Source organism: Kogia breviceps, chromosome 8, assembly GCF_026419965.1.
Source record: "Kogia breviceps isolate mKogBre1 chromosome 8, mKogBre1 haplotype 1, whole genome shotgun sequence".
NCBI lineage: Eukaryota > Metazoa > Chordata > Mammalia > Artiodactyla > Physeteridae > Kogia > Kogia breviceps.
Genome location: NC_081317.1, coordinates 111,318,189 through 111,342,002, shown reverse-complemented (window position 1 = coordinate 111,342,002; position 23,814 = coordinate 111,318,189). Strand labels below are relative to the sequence as shown.

The 23,814-nt window shown below is 48.2% G+C and overlaps 1 protein-coding gene across 4 annotated transcripts in view; it reads right to left on the bottom strand.

Moving 5' to 3' along the window:
* Positions 1–23,814, bottom strand: part of GATA4 (GATA binding protein 4) — an 81,134-nt gene that overhangs the window by 10,632 nt on the left and 46,688 nt on the right. For 3 of the 4 annotated variants that reach the window (XM_067040013.1, XM_067040014.1, XM_059072030.2), the window contains exons 3-4: positions 2,375–2,544; positions 1,218–1,343 (exon numbers count right to left, since the gene is read on the bottom strand). In XM_067040013.1, coding sequence (XP_066896114.1) covers positions 1,218–1,343; positions 2,375–2,544 — 296 coding nt within the window. The remainder of the gene's footprint in view (positions 1–1,217; positions 1,344–2,374; positions 2,545–23,814) is intronic. The other variant, XM_059072029.2, reaches the window with a different exon arrangement.

Below are 23,814 nucleotides of genomic sequence, written 5' to 3'. Positions count from 1 at the left end.
TTAATCCTTTTTCTCTTGTATGTGTATATTGGTTTTACTTTCTTGGGGTATCTTTTTCCATACACTAATATGAAGTGTTATACAATCAAATATATCTAATTTTTCTTTTATGGCTTAAGAGTTTTGAAAACTTTCTGAAGAAAACGTCTCCTCCCATCCCCAAGGTTATATAAATACTCCTCCTCTACATTTTCTTCTAGTGTTTTTTTTTTTTTTTTTTTTTTTTTTTTTTTTTTTTTTTTTTTTTTTTGTGGTACGCGGACCTCTCACTGTTGTGGTCTCTCCCGTTGCGGAGCACAGGCTCCAGATGCGCAGGCGCAGCGGCCATGGCTTATGGGCCCAGCCGCTCCGCGGCACGTGGGATCTTCCCGGACCGGGGCACGAACCCGCGTTCCCTGAATCGGCACGCGGACTCTCAACCACTGCACCATCAGGGAAGCCCCTAGTATTTTTATTGTCTCTATTTAAAGATGTCTTACGTTTCATATGTTTAATACATCCAAGATTATTTTTGCTTTTGGTAGGAGGTAGAGGTCAAGTTCTCTTTTTGTTTTCCAGATTATGTCAATACAGTCATTCTTAAAAAGCTATCCCTTATCCATTGAATTGTTACTTTTGTTATATATCATACTACCACACATATAGACTATTTTTTAGTCTCTTCAACCGTGAAATGGGAATTAGACTTATGTAACGTTAAAGATGGAAATGATGTTCCATAGCAATATCTCTGTTATGGTCTGAATGTTTGTGTCCCTCTCAAATCCATATGTGCACAAACCTAACATGCGAGGTGATGGTATTAGGAAGTGGGGCCTTTGGGAGGTGATGAGGTCAAGAGGGTGGAGCCTTCATGAATGGGATTAGTGCCCTTAAAATAGAGAGCCCACAGTGCTCCTTTGCCCCTTCCACCAAGTGAGGACACAGTGAGAGAAGTCTGCCACTGGACAGGGGGTCCTCCCTTGACCCTGCTGGCCCCTGATCTCGGAGCTCCAGCCTCTAGAACCTTGGAGGTTAATTGCTATTGTTTAAGTCACCCAGTCTATGGTATTGCTACAGCAACCCTAACGCACACTACGCCAGTCTCTAAGGTCCCTTCCAGATCTACCTTTCTTTGTTAAGAAGGAGAAAATGAAGTATGTATGACCTGCAGGGAGGAAGAGGGGTGAGACCCGAGCGGTGGAGGAAAGGGCGGGACACGGTCGGGGGACCCTTACGCCGTGGAGCTTCATGTAGAGGCCGCAGGCATTGCACACGGGCTCGCCCTCAGCGTTGCGGCGCCACAGAGTGGTGGTGGTAGTCTGGCAGTTGGCACAGGAGAGGCCCACTCGGCGGGAGGCGGACTGCAACACAGGAGACAGGCCCTTCAGGTCCAAGGACAAGGACACAGCAGGCGCCGCAGCATCTCACTTCACTGGCAGCGGGCGTGGGGCATGGCTGCGTGAGAGCCTCAGACCAGCCATCGCCTACCGGATGCTCGGATGCCACGTCCCTAAGCCTCTCCTGGGGGCGCGGGAGCAAGAGGGCTGTGCTGCAGGGGGTGGCAAATCCTGGTCATAACTGCAGCGTCAGCAACATTATCAGTCACTCGCGTCAGGGAAAAGGCCCGGCAAGCCCTGCACGCTGCAGGCAGAAAAGCTTCTCCCCAACGTGGAACGAATCCGGGCCTCAGGTGCTGGGAGTGAGTGGGGGTGAGGAATTACTGTGTCCCAGTGTCTTCAAAGACTGACCTCAAGAAAGGCAAGCACCAGGGTTTATCCCCTCTGTTCTTCTTTCCCTAATATCTGTGGAAAGCTAGTTCGAATTGGTCAAAATCAAATTTTAGTAGAAAAGACCAGGAAACTAGGAGACAAAAACTTAGTTCCAACTCTCCCCCAGCCACAGGGCCCAGCACGTCCCACATAATCTCCCTGGTCTTTGGGTTTATCAATGGGTCCACTGAAAACAGGGTAAGTCACAACACAGAAAGGATGAATTAGCCTTCCTCGTGGAGTGGGTGTGAACACAGGAGATACACCAGACGACGCTGGGTCAGGGAGCAGGAAGTCTGGACTCTGGTCCCCGAGGGGAGACTCAGTATCTAAGTGACCGTGGGCAAGGCCATTAGCTTTTCTGAGCCCCACTCTTCACTTCTGCATAATTAAGGGGTTGAACTAAGGGGTCTGGACCACCCTCGTCGCTCAAGGCAGCTCTGAAGGTGGAAGGAATGACTATTTGCTGCTCATCCAGCCCTTCAACCTGCACCTTCTCTGAAACATGACTTGAAGCCCCAAACTCAAAACCAGGAATTTCCCACCGAGGAAAGGGAGCTCCTGAAGCCAGGAGCTGACAGAAGGAGAGAAGCCTGGCTGCCGGGCGCCCGGCACTGGCTTACCAGGCGGCGCTGGGGCTTGATGAGGGGCCGGTTGATACCATTCATCTTGTGGTAGAGGCCGCAGGCGTTGCACAGGTAGTGTCCCGTCCCATCCCGCCGCCACAGCGGGGTGGACATGGCCCCGCAGTTGACACACTCTCTGCCTTCCGAGAAGTCATCAAACATGTCTACTGGGTGGGAGACAACACAGAGGATTAGTTCTCTGTTTATGCCAGAAATCTCACGGCGGAGAATCTAGAGACCAAGGAAATAATGCCCTCTCCTTGCAGGGAGGGGAAGACAGGCCACTCTGGGCTGCCTCGCTTTTCCTCGGTCGGCCCTGACCCTTGGGAACCGGCTCAGAGGGCTGTCCCGGCAGGCGGACCTTACCCACCCCCCCCAGCCCCCCCACCCCGGCATCCCAGACACAGAAGGCTCTCCCTGGTCATGAGAAAGGGAAGGGAGCGTGGCAGAGACCACCAGCACCTGGATTTCTCTCTCTTCAGAGCCTGGGGGGGCGGGGGGGGTCACCTAACACTGAGTTCCACTCAAGACCTTCTTTCTCTCTTTTTTCCCTTTCAAAATTGAGATTCCATTTCCTTTTCAATAAAAATATAATAAATATTTACTTCAGGACAATTAAATGCTGGAATGTATTAAAAAATATAGAAATCATACATAATCCTGTAATTCAAAGATCACTCTGTTATTAACATTTTGTTCTGTTAGCTCCTTTGCAGTGTTTTATATACTGACATATTTTTGTCTACTTGAGGTCAGTCTGTATCATTTTGAACCTGTTTTTTCACTTCATACCAAAGCATTTTCCCACATTAGAAATTCTTTATAAACGTATTTTAGTGTATATCATCCCATGCTAGTACTGCACCATCCTGTAACTATTCTCATTGAACTTCTACTTAGCCAGTTTCTGACTTTTGTTTTGGAGACACCGCTCATTTTGAAAACTAATCTTAGCATTTCTGGTTATTCCTTAGGGTTCTCCCCTAGATGTAGAATTACTGGGCCAAAGGGACTATCTTTTTCTGAAAGTTCTTGAAATGTTCAAACTTTCCTGCAGAACAAGGCTGTAATTCATTTTTCTCATTTCAGTGTATCTGTATGATACGCTGTGTCATAGTTTGACATTCTTCTTGCGCACTGGAACATAAAATAAAGGTGCATATAACGAGCAGTGGTGCTTTAGAGTGGAACCCGTCCACAGGAACGTGGCCACCCCTGCCATTTCCCTGCACTCACTCACAGGCCCCTCCCCCCCCAATCACCTTTGTCTTCCATGTCTACAGAATTTAACAATTGACTCATCTCACTGTGGCCATCTCAGTCATCCTGCTGAGACAGGCTGGGCCAGTTTCCTTATTCCTTGTGATCTACATAAAGCCTGGCTCAGAACTTCCAGAAGTCTCTCTGACTCCATGTATACTCCATGTATACAAAATGCTTCCTATTTTGAAAATTTTTATATCCTTCCTAAATTTTCTGTCCCTAAATACAGCCACCCTGGTGTTCAAATTGTTCTTGTCCTACTACCAGAGGCAAAAGTGGATTTTTCTCTAGTTCGGGGTGGGGGGGGGGCTTGGGGAGGAGGGTAAGAGCTCTCCCTCCATCAGCCTAGCCCCTTACCCTGGGGTCTAAGCCCGCACATTCTGCTAGTTCTGTGGCCTCGCTACCTGCTCTGAGGGAACTCGGGCTGGAGACCAGGACGGTGGAGGCCCCCTCCTCAACTCTGGGTACACAAACAGTCATTTGCACCTGCAAACAAGTAACTATGAGTAAACAGTGTGCAGGTGTGAGGGGCTGTTTGCTCAGGCCGGGGAGCTGAGCACACACCGGTCACAAGAGAGGCTATTTTTGCACCTGAGTCACACTGAGAACCCTCCAGCAAGGTCACCTGCCTTGAGAGCCGCACATGACACGATGACTTCTGTTCTCGGCTTGCTTCCCCAAACCCAGGGGGAGGCGTAGAGTGAACGACCTGCCCGTCACCCTCCACCTGCCCTTGCCCGGTGGCCCTGCTCCCTCGGCCCAGCCTTCCCATGAGGGGACTGGAAAGGCCAGGGGCGCTCACAAAAGGCCCTCAGACCAAGGAGGGGCGCTGGCAATGTCCTCATCTTGTAGCGTGTTTGCAAGCAACACTAGATGGCGCTACAGCCTCTAAATTGATCCTCCGCATTCCTGTCTAAATCGCGATGGAGGGCTTTTTACATAACCTTTCCACTCCAAACCCAGCACAACCCAATTAGTCTATTTTTCTTTTAACAATGAAAAAATTTAAACATATTAAAAAGTGGCCCAAATAGGAAAATGAGCTCTTATTTAATCACCATCCAGCTTCCAACAATTTGTGGCCAATCTTGTCTCATGTACACCTCCACCCACTTTCCCCCATCCTGATTTCTTTTGAAGAAAATCCCAGACATTCTGTCGTTTCACGCATAAATATTTCAGAACATGCCTCTCACCGATGAAGGTTCACACTCTTTTCCTTTTAAAGATAAGCAAACCAACCTCTTTCCTATGTTCCAGTTCATCTAAAGAAGGCTGCACAGGGAGAGGGTCTTTCTCCATCCATTCCTCTTTTCTGGAGGGGGGATTCCCTTCTCTCTTCATATTTCTTGTTTTACATCCAGGACAGGATCTCAGCCCAGGAGGCTCCCTAGCAGTCCTGGTCTCTCTGCTGGTTACTGGCCTGACCCCCTTGAGAAGCCAGCACTGAGGCTTGCCTTAGAAATGCCTTCTTGCCACACGGAACGGGTTACACGGTCAAGCAACCATTTTACAGGCTGGCGAAAGGCACTGGAGGTTGGCAAGTGTGTATTTGTCACCGACAAATACTTACCGAGCATCTGCTGTTTCAGCACTCCAATAGGTATCACAGGAGGTCAGAATGCTAATGACCTCGTTGCCCAAATTGGGCCAGAGTATCAATACTGAGTAAATATTACTGAATTCATTTGGGCCACATATCTTAAACAAGTTGGGCATTACGGGGGCAGAGACTTCTTGCCTACGGTAGGAAGTGCAGAAGTCCCAGATTGAAGAGTCAGGTGTTACAACAGCAGCCAAAGGAAGGATGGTCAGGTGAAGGCCGTGCTTCCTAAAAGCATCCCTCAGACGCACCACATCTCCTTACAACCCCCCGCACCTCCAAACGGGCAAAGTTTCCATATCTTCTACCAGAAAATCTTGCCATCCGACCCACTCAATGGAACGTTACATAACTGTAAATGATGATGACAAGACGACCTAACAATACACAAAAATGCCTGCCTCCCATGTTAAAGGAAAAACGCATCACGCAAAACACCAAATACACTGTGATGGCAGCTGAGACTACCAGGAAGGGGTTTCTATTAGGCTAATCAAACTGTATAGACTTTTCATTTTTATTTTTTTATTTTTTAAATTTACTTAATTATTTTTGGCTGCATTGGGTCTTCGTTGCAGTGCACGGGCTTCTCACTGCGGTGGCTTCTCTTGTTGCGGAGCACAGGCTCTGGGCCCGTGGCCTTCAGTAGTTGTGGCACATGGGCTCCGTAGTTGTGGCTCACAGGCTTAGTTGCTCCGCGGCATGTGGGATCTTCCCGGACCGGGGCTCGAACCCGTGTCCCCTGCTTTGGCAGGTGGATTCTTAACCACTGTGTCACCAGGGAAGTCCCCGGACTTTTCATTTTTAAAAACACCATTCTGTAAGGTTATAATTGCTTACTTTTTAAAATGTGAAAAAAAAAAATAAGAACGAAACAAACAAATGTTTTTTGATCACCTCAAGCAGCTCCCAGTACACTCTGGGGGAAGGGACTGTTTTACTCTCTTACATCTGACACATACATATATCTCCCCCCTTGAACTGAAGAAGGGGGAGAAAGAGGTTCAAACCCTGCTGTTTTAGCACCCACTCTGGGGGAGGTGGGAGGTGACAGGCTGGGAGCCCCAAACCAGCGCCATCATCTGACGGTGTGAACCTTGCTAATAACCACTTCATCAGACATGCACTGGGTAGAACTTCCCGAGGGCGAGTGGGCAGCAGCCTGATTTCTAATAAGGAAGGGCGCAGCCATGGCCTTGACTTACGAAAGCCCCACCCACCCAGTGTTGGGCATCTCGGGAACTGGACCAACCACTTAGAAGGCAGTGGGAACCCAGCTCTCGGAAGTAGGTCAGCTTCACCCCACATTCAGAGGAAAGACTTGTAAGAATAGTTGTAAAGTACTTTGTCAATAAGAGGAAAAACTCACAACAAAGGTTGTAAAGTGCTTTGCAAACACCAAATGAGATAACAATGATGGGTTATTGTCAGGGTTGGAGGGTTTGGGGACAAGCAGGGAGAACCTTGGTGCCTGGATATTGGGGGAGGGACAGATAAAAAAGAGCCAGTTGTAAATTGTATATCGCGCTCAGACTTGGCCCGGTTTGAGACTTGTGGGCAGGGAATGAACTTGCAGGCAGGTTGACTGGTCTCGGGGCTCCGCTCATGCGAAATATTAATTCATGATCATTTTAGCAACCAAAGGCAGAAAATGACTGTGCCCTCACCCCAAGGATGGGGGTCTAGCTCCTCACTTCTATCCATGCCCCACTCAAAAAAATTCTTTTCAAAGAGGGGAACAAACCCAGCCTGACTTCTTCGGCATCTAATTTAGTACCGACAGTCCTAGAAGTTAAGGCAGACTACTCCCACCCAAGTGCCTGAAAGAAAAACGGGGGCCAGGAGGTTGAAGGATCCCACCCTGACTTCCCCACGGAGGGCGGACGCAGTCACGGGTAGGGAGCTGACCTCTCGGGCCCGGCTCCGTCCATCTCGGGGAATCCACCCACAGGCCAGCGGGCAAGTCAGGGCTGGGAGGCGGAACAGCAGGAGAGGAAGAGGGGGGAGGTGGAGGGGAGGAGGGAGAGGACTCCGAGGCCAGGATCCCGGCTGGCAAGGCCCACTGGGCGCTGCCCCAAGGCTGGTTTGTCTCCTGACTGCTGGAGAGAGAGCTCAGGCTGAGGGACGGGGCCATGTGCCTGCCAGCCGCCGGGTCAGAGCCACAGAGCCTGGCTCTGCGCTGAGCTCCACCACAGGGGTGTCCGTCACGCCTTCCCTCTTCGGAGGGGCTTCCAGTCGCTCGGGGAGCTGGGTCTTGAGCCCGAGCTCGGGTGGGAGAGACCCTCCTCTCCCTCACCCCTCAGGTGCTGAGTCCCTCTGGTTTCTGGTGGGGAGCCCGAACATTTGCCGTGTGTGTCTGCTCTACTTGCCTTTGTAGCAAGTGCTGGACACAGAGATATACTAGGTAAAGTTGGGGCAAAAATCTCTGCCCAAAGTTGTTTCCATCTAGCTGGGCATGCACAACTCAAAGCAATTAATTACCTTAAATGTGACAAACTGCAATGACGCCTGGACTGCATCACTACCCACCCCCCACCCCCCTCCCAGCAGCACATCTTCAGCCATCCTCGGTCTCCCTGCGATCTATCTGGGGAGGGAAGACACACAAACACAGCGGAAATTACCCATGCCCAGGGGAGCGACTCAGTGCTGCAAAAACAAGGCCAGAGGGGATTCCAGGGCAGCAAAGAGAGGGGAGGGGCTGCCTGGAGACCTCCCAGAGCCAAAGGGGCTTCAGGAACAAAGTCCCCAGCCCCACCCAGACGTCCCATGCTGAACCCCGGCCCCGAGTCCCATCCAAAGTTCAGCAGAGATTGTGCCTGGATTTCCTGACAGGCCCGGCTCTGTCCCAGGGGCTGGCGCCTGGTGAGGAGCAAACAAACTCCGAGGTTTTGGGGCAGCTCCTGAGGCTTCGGTCTTCTGGGCTTTGTCAGGCCCAGCCTGTGACAGGCTGCTGCCGCGGGGAGGGCGGACACAGCTCAGGCAACGTCCGGCTGGCGGGATTAGAGCACCTATTTTGGAAGCTCCTGCTGAATAGAAGCGGTTCCCGCTGGGCTGGGCTGGAGCTGCCCTTTGGAGCCGGAGCCGGGGGCCCTGCCCCGAGCGCCCAGAACAAAACGCGGGGGTTCACAGAAAGCATCCACTACATCCCGACCTGACCCACGAGGGGCAGACAGCTTTAGAAATTCACAAGCAAGGAAGCTGAGTATAATCTATATGAAACATTGAGTGCACTACATTTCTGGATAGCCATGGAATACTGTGAGAGACCTTTAAACTTTTCTCCGGGTGAAAATTGTTAATTGTACTGGAAATAGATTTCCACCACAACCCCCAACACACACACACACACACACACCTTCAGCATTTACCTAGGACCCTGGTTTCAGGCTTGAGGTGAGAGTTAAAGAATAAGTCAGGTTAAGCAAGGACATTCTGAAAGGAAGGAACAAAAGCACCAAAAACAGGGAGGGATGGAGAGAGAAAGAAAGAGAGAGAGACAAAGAGATAGAGAGGGAGGGAGGGAGAGAGAGAGAGAGGAAGGAGGAAAGAAAGAAAGAAAGGGAGAGAGGAAGGGAGGGAGGAAGGAAGGGAGAAAGAAAGAAAGAGAAAGAAAAAAAGGGGAGGGAGGGAAAGAAAGAAGGTTGAAGGACAACTCTTGCTATGACAGACTGGAGGAAAATATTTACAGCATATTCCCAGGAGTTAATACCCCCTAATAAGCTAAGAGAAATTACACATCACACAGGGAAACATGAGGCAAAGACTTCGCTGGGCAGACAACGCCTGTCACTGAAGGAGCTGTGGGAAGAGCCAAGCCTCTATCTTTCCATTCTGTGGACCACCTGCTCCTCTCCTGAAGATCTACAGGCTCCCAAGAATCTACCTCCACTCCTACCTGGTCTGTGCGCACAGCAGGGGCAGAGTGGGAGGTAGGCCCGGGAAGAGGGATGTCACTGGGGTTCAGAGAAGTTAGGTCTTGCCCAGGAAACAGAGGAGCTGCGATTTCAACCCAGGCTGACTGGGCAGCCTCTTAACCGTGGGCCGAGTCCCACCAGCTCCCGCCGGCAGACAGACGCCTTGAGCATCCTGTCGGGGACTCAATTCTCTTCCCAGCAGCCGACAGCATTAACACGAACAGTTCGAAAATCAGTACGTGAAAGACAGTAGAGGGTCGCAACATGACATGTTAGTGGCGAGGGCCACTAGAAGTCCAGGACTCAGGTATGCCCCGTTTACCCAGCTCATCAGATCACAGAAGTGTCTCAGGTCACATGTGTTTCAGTGCTCTCCAGCACACCAGCTTGGGAAATGCCTCCTAAGCCTTCATCTTTGTGGCCTTTCAAGAATTCCCTACATGTAGGGATATAATTACAGTGTAAAAATGTCCCCATGACAGATGGGGGTCAGTCACTGGCCCCGGAGAAATTTCTCGGTGCTTTAGAATTCACAGTTGACCCTCAGTGACCAGGACGTCCTGAGCCTCCTGCATTGTGCAAAGTTAAGTCCATGATGGATACAGACTGCCACGTGGCTATTTAGAGTTTTATGGTGTTAGGTTCTGAGAAGGTGACTTCGTTTGCCGGATCTGGAAGTTAAACCCACGTAGACTCCCAGGAGAGGGTCACTGTGGCCCTTCCCACCTGTGATCCGCGGGCTGGGAGGCCGTCTTCAAAGTAGGCAAATGGACTAAGCAGGAAACACTCAAAGATTGTGCTGTGTTATAATTTCTATTGTAAAACTCTTGCTAATGTCAACAGTTTGTCCTTCTAACAATACGTGTTTTTACGAACAGTTTTGCCCAGTGGTCTCCCCTCCGGTACACTTCTACCCAGTGGATGAGCTGCCTGGAGTCTTCCCCGAGGGGCCTGGGGAAGAACCCTGTGGATGCTGAGTGAGGACCAGCCAGGGTCTCTATAGGCTGCTGCGCTCAGCAGCCACCCTGTCCTGTAGCCTCCACCCTCTTAAACCCGGAACCACGGGCTCTCCTCTTTTCTAACGCCCCTCGGGCTGGCTTGGATGCCACATACCTCATCATCCAGAATGGCATGCTTCTGAGGGAAAGGGGCTTGTTACCGATTATTCTGGGACAACAGACTTAAAATCAGACGTATGGCCGCTCGTGGCCGAACTCCAGGTATTATGAGACCTACAACCCTGACACACTTATTACTCCCCTGTGGTCCCCTGCACCCTCGTTTCTCCCCAGTGCCACCACCTCTCAGGCAAGGTACATGCAGAATGCAAGGAAAGAGGTGCCTAAAACTGCTCTAAATGCTGGGTCCTCTAGTTGGCCCCTGACATCTCCCAGCTCCCTGGGTTCATGCTGGGTTCGGCCTTCGGCTCGGCTACGGCCACGGGACCCCCGGGTGGCCATCAGCCATTGAAAATGTTTGCTACTTCCTGGACTCCGGGTACTGAGCCCAAACCCTACCCTCCCTTTTCTGGGCCTGGTAAGTTCTGAACAGCTCCTCATCCTGGTCGCCCTGTGCTGGCTCTGAGGCTTCTGGAGGGCAACCACACAGTCTCGAAAACTAGAAGAGGTGTTTGGGTGACACTCCGTGGAGGTGCAGTGGAAGAAACCGAGGTCCAGAGATGGTGAGCCACTCACTTAAGCCTCTAGAACATTTTGTGACCTGATCTTCGCCCTGCAAGCACCACGCTGCTCTCAGGCTGGGTCACTCCATCTGCGGTGCTGAGCACACAACAGAAACTCAGTGCCTTCTGACCGGTCAGATTTCAACAAACAGCATCCTAAAGCGTCTAATGAGGCAGCAGTAGGGTGGTGTAAACCTGAAGGCTCTGCCCCTGGCCTGCCTGCCTGGCCACCAAGATGCACGTTCCTGGACAAACATCACAATTAGGCTGACAGAATATGTGTAATTATATATACAGATGGATGGACGTGGAAAAGTGCTCCGTGATGCATTAAAAACCAGCCCACTCTTGCTAGTGATAAAACTGCTCTAATAATTCATTAGCATACATCAAAAGGACCCCATCACCACCACAGAGAGAGACAGAGGAAGAGAGAAATATTTATTTTTAAGATGTTCATGGCAGGGCTTCCCTGGTGGTGCAGTGGTTAAGAATCCGCCTGCCAATGCAGGGGACACGGGTTCGAGCCCTGGTCCGGGAAGATCCCACATGCCGCGGAGCAACTGAGCCCGTGCGCCACAACTACGGAGCCTGCGCTCTAGAGCCCGCGAGCCACAACTACTGAGCCCGCGAGCCATAACTACTGAAGCCCGCATGCGTAGAGCCCGTGCTCCCCAACAAGAGAAGCCACCGCAATGAGAGGCCCGCGCACCGCAATGAAGAGTAGCCCCTGCTCGCCAGCACGCAGCCACGAAGACCCAACACGGCCAAAAAATAAAATGTAAATAAAATTATTTTTTTTAAAAAAAGATGTTCATGGCAAAACACTGGAAACAACCCAGACCTCCACTGATAGGGGAATGAGTAAGAAAACTAAGCTGCAGTTTAAAAAAATATTAAAATTTGAGTTGATTTTTAAAATGACAATTACATGGACTACGTTAAGATTTTCTCTTCCTATAACACAGCTCAAATTCCTTAAATCAGCAGCTAATTAAATAAGCATCTCTGTATTTGGGGAACAGAACTAGAGGCGAGGGAACAGCAATGCAAAAGCCCTGAGGTCGGGGGAAATGGATGGTTAAAAATAGTATCATGTACGGTGAAAGAAGTTGGGCACAAAAGACCACTGAATGTGTGGTTCCATTCATACGAAACGCCCAGAATGGGCAAATACACAGGGAGAGAGTCGGTTAGCGGTTGCCAGGGGCTCGGGGAGAGGGAATGGGAGTGACTGTTAATAGGTTCAGGGTTCTTCTCGGAGCGATGAAAATGTTCTCAAGTTGATCGTGAGACGGATGCACAACTCTGTGAATATACCAAAATCCAATGACTTGCACACTTTAAATGAGTGAACTTTACAGAATGTAGATTACATATTACTTGCGTAATGCATATTAATAAGGCTGTTACAAAATAACTAATACCATTTTTTCCCACATATACTAGTGTGGATCTGTGAATCCCAAACACTAATACAATTTTAAATTTCCTTGTCAAAAGCATCTCTGCTTAGGAGTCGAGGGATTAGAGAGATGTCTACTTCATTTCTTCAGTTTCCCATGATCCCATGGGAAACTGAAGAAATGATCCTCATGATCCTCTCATTCCAGTGACAAAGTGTCTTCTCCACTGTGGGCCCAGGTGCCTCCCCTCCCACAAAGGTGGCCCTCTCTGGGCTCAGGTATCCACTACGGCACAGACTGTTCTTCCCACCCCACAGAGGGAAAGACGAAGGTCCTTTCCACAGGGGGCAGGCCCAGAAAGTGTGGGGATGTATGACAAGCTAATCAAAAGCTGCCTGCGAATCTTGCTGTGGACAAAGTCTGGTGCTGGATCTGGCTCCTTGGAGTCCAGGCCTCCTGCCAGCCTGCCTCAGTTACCTAATTGTGCCCTGGGAGGGGGGTGTGGGGAAACAAGCAGGCAGATGTTGAGGGAGAGCAGGACATGGTGCTGCCTGGGGCTAGGGAGATGGGCAACGTGACAATATCTCAGGAAGAGTATAAACACTTGCACGCTTGATCTAGAAACTCCACTTCCAGGAATTTATCCTGCAGATGCACTGGCGCTTGCGTAAAATGCCCGACATACGGGGATACTCAACGTGGCATTTTTTTCTGCAATGGCAGAGGACGGGGAAAACAACTTATATGTTCATCAGTATGGAACTACTGTTAATTCAACTAGGGTGCACTGTGTAGCCATAAATAATGAAAATCTTGGGATTCCCTGGTGGCGCAGTGATTGAGAATCCGCCTGCCGATGCGGGGGACGCGGGTTCCTGCCCCGGTCCGGGAGGATCCCACGTGCTGCGGAGCGGCTGGGCCCGTGAGCCATGGCCGCTGAGCCTGCGCGTCCGGAGCCTGTGCTCCGCAACGGGCGAGGCCACAACAGTGAGAGGCCCGCGTACCGCAAAAAAAAGGAATGAAAATACACTGATATGAAATTCTTCCCAAAATATGCTGTGAAATATTAGAAGGTACAGAACATGGCATATGACACTCTCTTAAACAAGAAGAGGTAGGCATCTATACACAGATTTGTTTGTATGCACAGTAAAAATACCTCTAGGAGGATAGACAAGAAACTGATAATAATGACTTGCTTCCAGGGAGACTGTAACCTGGTAGCTCAGGGATACTGTTCACTGTATGTTCTTGTGAACATTTTGAATACTGAACTATGCTAATTTATTTCCTAATTACAATAAATAATTCTTTTATAGGTTAAAGTAATAAAGTAAGTGAATATGCCCTGACTACATCGTCACTGTTTCATGTAGTAATATGTTTCGTTTAGAGAAGGGAAGTTTCCCTTTTTTGATTTCCCACAAGAGCACCTTACCTCCCACCATTTTCCAAGCGGGTTCTCAGTCTCACCGACCCGCTGTCATCTCTCAGAGCACCCTGGTTCCTGTCCCAAGGGCCCCCCAGCCTCGCCTTCTCGGCAGGCTTAGGCCCCAGACCCCGGCGGATCTGGCTTGGCTTCTAATGCTCAGTTACATCCATGCACACCCTCTTGTTTAGACCTTGTTCCTTTTTATTAATTAGGAGGACTGAGAGGGAGGGGCCACAGGCGAAGACTTATATACCAAGGCAGTCTGGGCCCGTTTGACTCTGCAACCCCTCTTTAAGCTTGTGACAAGCTGGCAGGAGGGAAAGGAAATACTGAACAAATTGCCAGACCAGCTCCCTCAGGGATCAAGACAATGGGTCTGGAGGGAAAAGGCTTTTCCTCCCAGCCCAGTGGCCGTCAAAAGGAAACAACTTTCCTTTCACCTCCCGGAATGGCAGCAGCCAGCCAGCCAGCTGGGGAGATTTATGGAGATATAATGTGACCTCTTTATTGCTCTGAATGCTAGGGAGGCATTTCAGGGGAGATTTACGCCTTTTAGAAGGGGAGCAGCGCTACGGTGTAGAACTGTGTACACGGGACTATTTCCCCCTCTGCGGCTTTCTTGGGGATTATTTAATCAAACTAAGGTTAAACTCAATCACCAGCACTTTATATCTTCTTCTCCTGCTAATCCACCTAGTTACCCTGCAAGCTTTTTGCATGAAATGTGATTCTAAGGAGAGTCAGGAGGGCTCTGTTTAGCTCTGAGTTCACTTGACGTAAAACAAAACAAAAAAATAAGGATGCAGATCACTTACAGCAGGGCCAGGAGATGCTGTTCCTCCCTAGCAATGGACCCAGGCAGCACTCATTGTACCCGCCTACGACCAGGATCTTCTTTGTCAAATGGAGGTGTCAGACCACATATCGAGGCCCTTCCTAGTTCTAAAATTATCCAGATTGGTATCAGATCAAATGTATAAATGACTCTGCAACAGTGATTTTGATGTCACTTGTTTCTTTTAAGCTGCAGATCCATTTCTTCAAAGAGAATCTTATTTAGGAAGCTTGACATAAAAAGACAGAGAAGTGCAGCTGATTGGGTGAAAGTATGAACCAGACTCTTCCCAAATCCCACTGGACATATCTATATCTACACACAGTGGCCTTGAGGAAAGTCCTCCAACCACTAGAGGGCACAGAAGTATAACTGCAGGAGTGTTTCTCAGGACTCTCTGCCTGTGATGTGAATGGGGTCCAGCCTTTGCTTCAATATCACAAACTACATTTACCAGATTTAAAGGCTGGGGGTAATGAGAACCAATTCCAGAAGCAACTGGAGGCCAAAATGTTCAGCAACAGTCACGTTACCTCTCTTGCTCTGGGTCTCCTCAACTCAAAAATGAAATATTTGGAAAAGATGATTTCTAGCTCCCTACTTTTTGAATCATCTAACTTGGCACTACAATGTAACTCTTCCCATATATATATTTATTTATTTCTCCCTAATTTATGTTTAAATTGTATACATCATGACTGCTATAAGAATTCAAGCAATACTCCAATAAAGATGTTTAAAAAAAGGAATTCAAACAGTACAGAAAGATGTCACATGAAAAATAAAAGTCTCCACAATTACCATTATCTCACTCCTCAGAGGCAATGGTGGCTAACAAAATTTCTATTTCCAGACATTTTCTGTTATTAATTATAATTTTCATTTTTAGAAATTTAGAATTACAGAAAAGTACCGGGCTTCCCTGGTGGCGCAGTGGTTGAGAATCCGCCTGCCGATGCAGGGGACGCGGGTTCGTGCCCCGGTCCGGGAAGATCCCACATGCCGCGGAGCGGCTGGGCCCGTGAGCCATGGCCGCTGAGCCTGCGCGTCCGGAGCCTGTGCTCCGCAACGGGAGAGGCCACAACAGTGAGAGGCCCACCTAGCATACACACAAAAAAAATAAAAATAAAAATAAAATAAAATAAAATAAAAAAATAAAAAGAAAAGTACCAAAAATAATATAAGAATCCCTTTTATTCCCTATCACCATCTCTTAACCAACCACTATTTTGAATTTAGTGTATATTCTTCCAATTCATTTTTATACTCTTACACACATATATACGTACCTCTGAACATTATAAGTATGACTTTGTATACATTTAAATTTTAATTTACACGAATGCCCTCACACTGTACATCATGTTTACAAATTTACGTTTTAAAAAACATGGACTCTTTCAGTAATTGAGAAGAAAAGAATATTAAAACACTCCTGAAGCCAGCACCTAGCTTTGTTAAATCTTAACATTTTACCATATTTTCTTCTGATTTTTAAAAGAAATAAAGCACTGCAGATAGTTGATTCCTGTGTATCCATCCCATGATCCCCGTCTCCTCCTTCCCTCAGTAGAACAAAACCTCTATCTTGAAGAGGTTTATCATTCACGTGAATGTTTTTACTCTGGTAATATATGTGCATACTTTTTTAAAAACAATGTATAATTTTTTTGCATGCTTTAAACTTCATAGAAATAACATGATTTGTATCCTTAAGTTTTATTTTTGCTTATTAATATGCTTCTGTGTTTTAATTATGTTGATACGTGTGGAGCTGCTTTATTTGAGTTGCTTTATAGTTTTCCATTATATTCACATATCTCATTTAGTTTGTCAATTTCATTATTGATGTATATTCAGGTAGTTTTCAATTTTTGCCGTAATAAATGCTGCAACAGGCATCCTTGTACATAGCTCTACGATATATTAGGCATGTTATAGACATGTTCAAAACCTTCCATCCCCTGTAGTTATTGACTGCATGTGCCAGGCTTCTAGAAATTAGTATGTTAAGCTGAACCAACTCGATGGGAGTAACTATCCACCGGACTTGTTTTCCAAAGGAAAGTATTGTTTAGAGTAGCAAAATTATAAGCTTACCTAGACATGCTGTAAAGTCCTTGAAAAGTAACTCAGAGCCAAGTTTTGTGAATTGCAATGCAGTGCTCAAGTCACATTCTGCTTTAAAACTTGTAACAGATATAGATGAATTAAAGAGAAAAAATATATATATTTAGAAAACACTCATGTTTGGTTTTGGTGCTGTTTAACGATGTATCAGACAGCTTTTGCTAGGTTATGCTGTAACAAACAATCCCAGAATCTCAGTGGCTTACTATATTAAAGATTTATTTTCTGCTGTTCACATTACATGTCAGTTGCAAGTTGGCTGCATTTCTGTTATACGTGTGTGCTTCGCTCCAAGACCCAGGCTGAAGGTGCAACTTCTGTCTGGGTCATACAAGCCTCATGGTGGGGGCAAAAAGTGATGTCAGAACTACATAATGACTCTTAAAGCTGTGCTTGGAATCTGCACAAGTGACTTCTAGTCACATGTCATTGATCAAAGCAAGTCTCATAGGCAAGCTTATGTTATCAGGGGGGCGGGAATATAATTCTGCCCCGGGAAGGGACACCTGGAAGAACAGTGCCATCTGCCCTGAACGCAAATGGGATCATACCACACAGACTCTTCTGCAGTTTAGTTTCTTCATGGAAATGCATGTATTTGGATATTTTCCCATATCAGTACAGATCTATCTTACTCATTTAAGAGGATTTATTAGTTTTACACTGTAAAGGTATAAAACATTCATGTTCTAATCCATAATTCCCACAGTTGTTTAGCTGTACTTTGATATCTGAAAGGATACATCATTTAATGCCAGTCTTTTTGTACCAGAGCTTCCCCTTTCCTAATGCCTCGGCTGTATTTCAGCAAGTAACTTTTCACTACTACATACAGCAGGGCTGTAATGAACATCATTGCCTTAATTTCTGTGCCAGTACCTGTTTATTTTCACCTGTTTTGATTTCTGATAGGACAAGTTCTCCCTTCTTACGTTTTCTTTATAAGAACTATCTTGGGGCTTCCCTGGTGGCGCAGTGGTTGAGAGTCCCCCTGCGACGCGGGTTCGTGCCCCGGTCCGCGACGGGAGAGGCCACGGCAGTGAGAGGCTCACATACCGAAAAAAAAAACTATCTTGGCTATTCTTGCACAATAACTCCTCCACATAAATCTTATAATCAGCTTGACAAGTTGTATTTAAGAAAGCCTGTTGGGATGTTTGCTGGGACTGCATTAAATTTATAGATTTTGTTTCGGGGGGGAGAGTTTGGAAGAAAGAATCCTGCTAAGTTTTCCAATCTGAGAACATAGTATCTTTTCCCATTTATCCATGTCTTTTAAAAATATGTCTTTTAAGTTTTATAGCTTTCTCCATAGTGATCTTAAATATTTGTTTACCAGAGTTGACTATTTCATCTGCAAATAATGAAAACATCGGCTCTTCCTTTCCCATCTCATCTATTTTCTTACCAGGTAAGTTTACATGGGCTGGAAATCTGAGGGGTATGCATCAGCTCTCCAAGTCTTTCCCTCGACGTGGTTTGAATTTCCATTATATTTGAGAGTATTTCTGTAGTTGAGGGAATTTTCCTAGTTTCACTGGAGATGAAATTTTTACTGTATTCTGAGGGTTCTTTTCATCTGATTTATCAGTATTCAGGGAGGAAGGGGAGAAGACATATTTTACTCTGCTATGTTCTCCAGAAAGTCTCTACCCGCTTCTTCACTGTACAAGCATCCTTCTCACATCCTATCACCTGCTCTTCCTCTTCCTGTCACTAGCCTTCCTAGACTAACCCGATGCTTCCATGGGTTTATTTGGCAATTAATCACACTGATCTTCAATTGCCTGTTTGTATCCTTGTCTTGGAGTGTCATTTACATCTCTTGGTATTACTTCATTCTTTTCTTCCAAACCATATTTTTTTCCTAAACCAAGTTATAAACACATGGAGATCAGGGTATATTTTATACCTTATTTATTGGGTTAGTTTTATTTTCTTTCTCCTTTTTCACTCTAGTCTCAGAACTCTGAGGCCAAGCAGACATTTACAAATTACATATAAAGTAGTGGAGTTTCTCCACAATGTGGGCCATACAGCGCCCAGCTCTCAGCCCTTCTTTCTCCCACCTGAAGCACAGCAGCTGAATCCCAGCACTCTTGGACCGTTTTTTGTGGGTTTTTTTGCTTGTTTGTTTGTTTGTTTGTTTTTGCGGTACGCGGGCCTCTCACTGCTGTGGCCTCTCCCGTTGCGGAGCACAGGCTCCGGACGCGCAGGCTCAGCGGCCATGGCTCACGGGCCCAGCCGCTCTGCGGCACGTGGGATCTTCCCGGACCAGGGAACGAACCCGCGTCCCCTGCATCGGCAGGTGGACTCTCAACCACTGCGCCACCAGGGAGGCCCTCCTGGACCGTTTTTGATGACAAAGGTCTAGTAGTTCAACCCGTCCTTTTACAACTTTCACAAACTTGGCAGACATCTCAGGAAAAGTGTGAAGCTGCTACAGAAAAGCAATCTTATAGAACAAGTTCAGAAGAGATAGTACTACCAACTCTTAGATTAATACGGCTTATACCTTTGTGGAGGCAAATAGTATGCAGTGTTGGGGACTTGCTAAGCTTTTACACTGTCTCTCTTTCTGTTTTTTATTTTTAATAGAGGTAAAATACACAAAACATAAAATTACCATTTAACTGTTTTAGGTGTACAATTCAGTAATGTTAAGTATTTTCATATTGTTGTACAACCCATATCCAGAACTCTTTTCATCTTGCTACACTGAAACTCTGTACCCATTAAATAACTACTCCTCTCTCCCCTCAGCCCCTGGCAACCACCATTCTGTCTCTATGAATCTGACTACTCTAGGTCCCTCATGTAAGTGGAATCACGCACTGTTTTTTGGCTTATTTCACTCAGCATAATGTTCTCAAGATTCATCTGTGCTGAAGCCTGTGTCAGAGTCTCCACATTGTACACATACACACCATGTCCTGTGTATCCACTCATCCGTCTATGGACACTTGGGTTGCTTCCACCTTTTGGCCACTGTATCTCTCTCTTTTAAATCAATTATTTATTCCTTACAAAAAACCAAACAAACAAAAGCTAAAAATCAGGAACAAATGCAGAGCTGTGCACTGAACAGCCAAATAAAGCAGTGAGATCTTGACCACCATGGCTCCAGTTTGCTGCCGCAGCTGGGGAGATCCCAATGGCAGGGTCTTCCTACGGCTCTGTCTTCCAGAAAGAAACTCAGAGGTAGCAGCAACTTCAGAAAAGCCAAGAGAGAAGGGAAATCCTGTGGCGGCAAGATCCAGAGGGAAGGAAGACTGCTCAAGTAGCGCAGCCTCAACAGAGCTGTTCAGGCACATGTGCGGTGGCCTCAGCACACACAACTCCCTGAATTCCCATGACGCTAACCAAGTGGTGCTGGACTTGGACCCCAGGGAAGACCCCACCGAAGCAGCTCAAGGCGGAAGGGGTTCTCATTTACTGTCAGACTCCCAGCGACGGACCCCAGCCGGGCCTCCTCAGGACACGTGCCCCCCACCCCAGCCACACCACACAACCCTTCTTCCTTTCTAAGTGGAACCCAAGTGGTTTCTTCGTTTTTTCCCTTTTGTTCAGCTCTCGCTGGAGGCAGACAACTGGCTCCACCTTCCTCGGAAGGATTTAAAAAACATTCCAGGGCTTCCCTGGTGGCGCAGTGGTTGAGAGTCCGCCTGCCGATGCAAGGGACGCGGGTTCGTGCCCCGGTCAGGGAAGATCCCATGTGCCGCGGAGCGGCTGGGCCCGTGAGCCATGACCGCTGAGCCTGCGCGTCCGGAGCCTGCGCTCCGCAATGGGAGAGGCCACAGCAGTGAGAGGCCCGTGTACCGCAAAAAAACAAAAAAAAAACAAAAAAAAAACAATCCAAAACTATGACAAAAGTCACTCTTCAGGAGTCTACAAGCCCCATTAGCCCCTGCTTACGGACATGTGCCCCCGTATGTAGAAGGAACTACAGACATTAAGTTGGATATGGAGTCTATGTCCCTAAATGTAGACTAATACTGAGAAAGAAGGCAACTTCGAACAAATACAAAACCCTCATTTAATTCCACCTGGCGACCTAACCTTTCATTAGTGGAACCAAAAAATCCTATTTGAAATAATATCTGTTTAATGATAACAGTGAACATTTACCAACAGGTGACTAGTGACTAACACTTAAGGATGATTACCGCGTGTCAGGTCCTGTGCATTACGAACATTATTCCTATTACCCACCATGACCCTATGAAGTGGCTTCTATTCAATTTTACGGACGTGAAAAGTGGGGAACATTGCAATGGGTAGTAAAGCTGGAATTTTAAAATCGGGTGTCTGACTCCAGACTTGCTCCCTCCACCACAAGCCTCTTCCGTCTCCCCGTTATCAAGCTGCCAAACAGTAAAAAGCTGGACGTCCCAACAAGAAATATAAGCAAGAGTTGTGACTATGACAAAACACAGCCCGGCTAACGGGCTCTGCCTTCACCGAGAACAGCTGGTCAGATGGTGCGCTTGGCCAGCTCTCCCTGGCCCGGCAGATCCGTCCTCCTGGTCCTTCTCCCCCCACCCCCCACCCCCGCCCCTTCTGCTTTGTCTTGGAAAAAGGGTCCCCTTTATTAATGCCATTCCTGGAGATGTGTTTACACAGGGCAGGAAACTTAATATCAACATTCCCTGAAGGAGAGTGTCTTGTCACTTCTGTGAAGCACTTCAGGCAGGCAGAGACCAGCCTCCCAAATCAACAGGCACTTATGCCCTTTAAACAGAGCCTGACGGGAGAGTTTGTTTCTACAGAGAATCTTTGAGTTCCTGAGCCCATTTGTTATGAGTTTGAGAGGCGGTTACCTGTATACACAAAACTCTCCCTGGTGTCTTAAGAGGCTCTCTAAGAAGGATCTCAAGGAATCTATTCCCAGTGAGGAGGAGGGAAAAGAGTGGATTCAGGCACTCAAGGGGTTGGAAAGGACAAACTTGATAAGCGAAATTCTGCAAAGTCTCCATACACTGGCAGGGAGAGATGGGCTCCAGGGCCAGAATTCTGATAGGATGTGAAGGCTTTGGGGGGGCCCTTAGGAAGCCTAAGGGGGCACCACCAGGGCTCAGCAGAGCATCGCAGGATCAAAGAACGAGCTCAGGTGGGTTCTGCGAGGAGAAAATGGAGGGCACGTAACTGTCGATTTTTTCAGCTTCCTTTCTTAGCTCTTGCCAGGCATCTCTTGCCTGCTACCCCTCCCACCTCTGCTAGAGGCCAGCACTGCCCCCCCCAGCCCCCCCGTCACTCTCCCCACGACCCTGGGGGCTCTCTCCTGTTCTCATGGCTTCAAACAGAGTGATGAGCCCAGACTCCAGCCCGGGCTGCCTGCCTCCTGGACATCCTACCTGCCTGTCCCTCCTCCATGCCTCTGGCTCACCGTGTCCAATACGTTGTCCCACCCCTAGATGCCCTGTTTCCTTGCTGTTACCTTTGAGAACACATCACTAGAGTTTTCTCTGCTCTCCTCTCCCCGCACCTCCTAGGTCTGGGCTGCCCGAGCATGGTTCTTACAGCTCTTCAATATCCTCCCCTCCCCACCACCCCCCAGTCCCACCAGACCCCTCTCCCTGTAAAACTGATCATGATGGGGCCGTGCTCGTCCCTGGGCCCCTCCCCCTCAGGTTTCTCTTACAAGGATGGTTCCCTCCTCCTAGCCAGTCTCAGTGGGCCCGGACTGCAGGTATCAATATGTGAGCCCGAGGAGCCATATACTTTGTGATGAATTCCTGATTTTATCTTTCCAGATAATGAACGTTTACTTAGTATTTACCATGCAATCGTATCATGGACCCCAAACTGAGTGAGGTATAATTCTTGCCCTGGAAACACTTTCAGCCTAGAAGAACTATAATCCAAATAAAAGGATAGCACCATGGAAACGGTGAGAACGCTGACTGTGTACGATTCTTGGGGATTCTGCCTGTAGGTGAGTCAAAGGCCGCCTGGAGAGACGAGCCCACCCCAACTCTCTTGCATTCATGACAAGAGCCATCTCTGCTCCCTCTTGGCTACCAAGAGTTAGTGTGAACCTGATTTCTTTGATTCTTCCTTGTTTGCTTCTGGTTCTTCCACAGGCAGGTGAGTGAGAAGAAGAGATCAAAGTTGTGTGCATGAAAAAGCCACTGTGGAATTACTAGGGTATAAGGAAAAATGAGGCCATCAGATACCAGGTGGCTTGCCAAGGCGCTTCTCCCCCACGGCAGACAGCAGGCAGTCTGGCCTCTGGAGTTCAGAGCTGAGCTCAGAAGCTCCCACCATCCTGGCCTTGCCATCAACGGCCAAGACTCTCCAAGCCTAAGCAGTAAAACCCAGGGATTCTCTGGAATACAGTAGAGTTTGCCCTTCTCTCCACAGGAAAGCAGTCAAATAAGACCCTCCCAGCGCTCCTTGGTGCCCTCTCTTAGAAGGACCATGTATCTCCCAGGCTGTCCCAGCAGTCGGAGGCTACCAGGCAAAGGGCGCAGTGACGCCTCCAATTCCCCAGGCCTTAAATGGGAATTTGCAGGTGAGAAATTCTACGTAACACTTTACTCAACTCCCTACTCACAAGTGCCTGCAGACTTTTCCAATGCGGCAAATCAAGGGACTGGGGGTAAGGGGTGTGTGCTCCTGATGGGGAAGTGGAATCCCAGACAAGGGAAGAAGTGACATTGGCCTGGTCCCCACGACAGGTCAGGGACGTGAGGCCTCATCCAGGATTCCTACCTCGATCCAGTGTCCCCTTTGCTACCGTGTGTCCCCTCTTTCTCACCCCCACTCCCACCGGGAGATTATCAGCTTAGTGGAAGGGCGGCATGGTGGAAGAGCAGGTCAGATTCCCAGAGGAGGGAAGCAAACTCAAGATGCCACCTCTGGGCCAGCGACTGGGGGATGGCCGCCCCCAGCCCATGTAAATCGGGGAACGAGGGGAGCATGGAAGCTGACACATACCACCGTCTTCACCCATGGCTTTCCTGGAACAGTCTGGCCTGGTGACGTCTCAGGCCTGTCCTTCCATGTCCTCTGCCATCACTCACTCATTATCCAGGCTAGAGAAAGCCTCTGATAGCCTCTAACTGAACCAGAGGCCTTCTGTCTCCATGCCAGCCTCCTCTCTCTCTCTCTCTCTCTCTCTCTCTCTCTCTCTCTCTCTCTCTCTCTCTCTCTCTCTCTCTCTCTCTC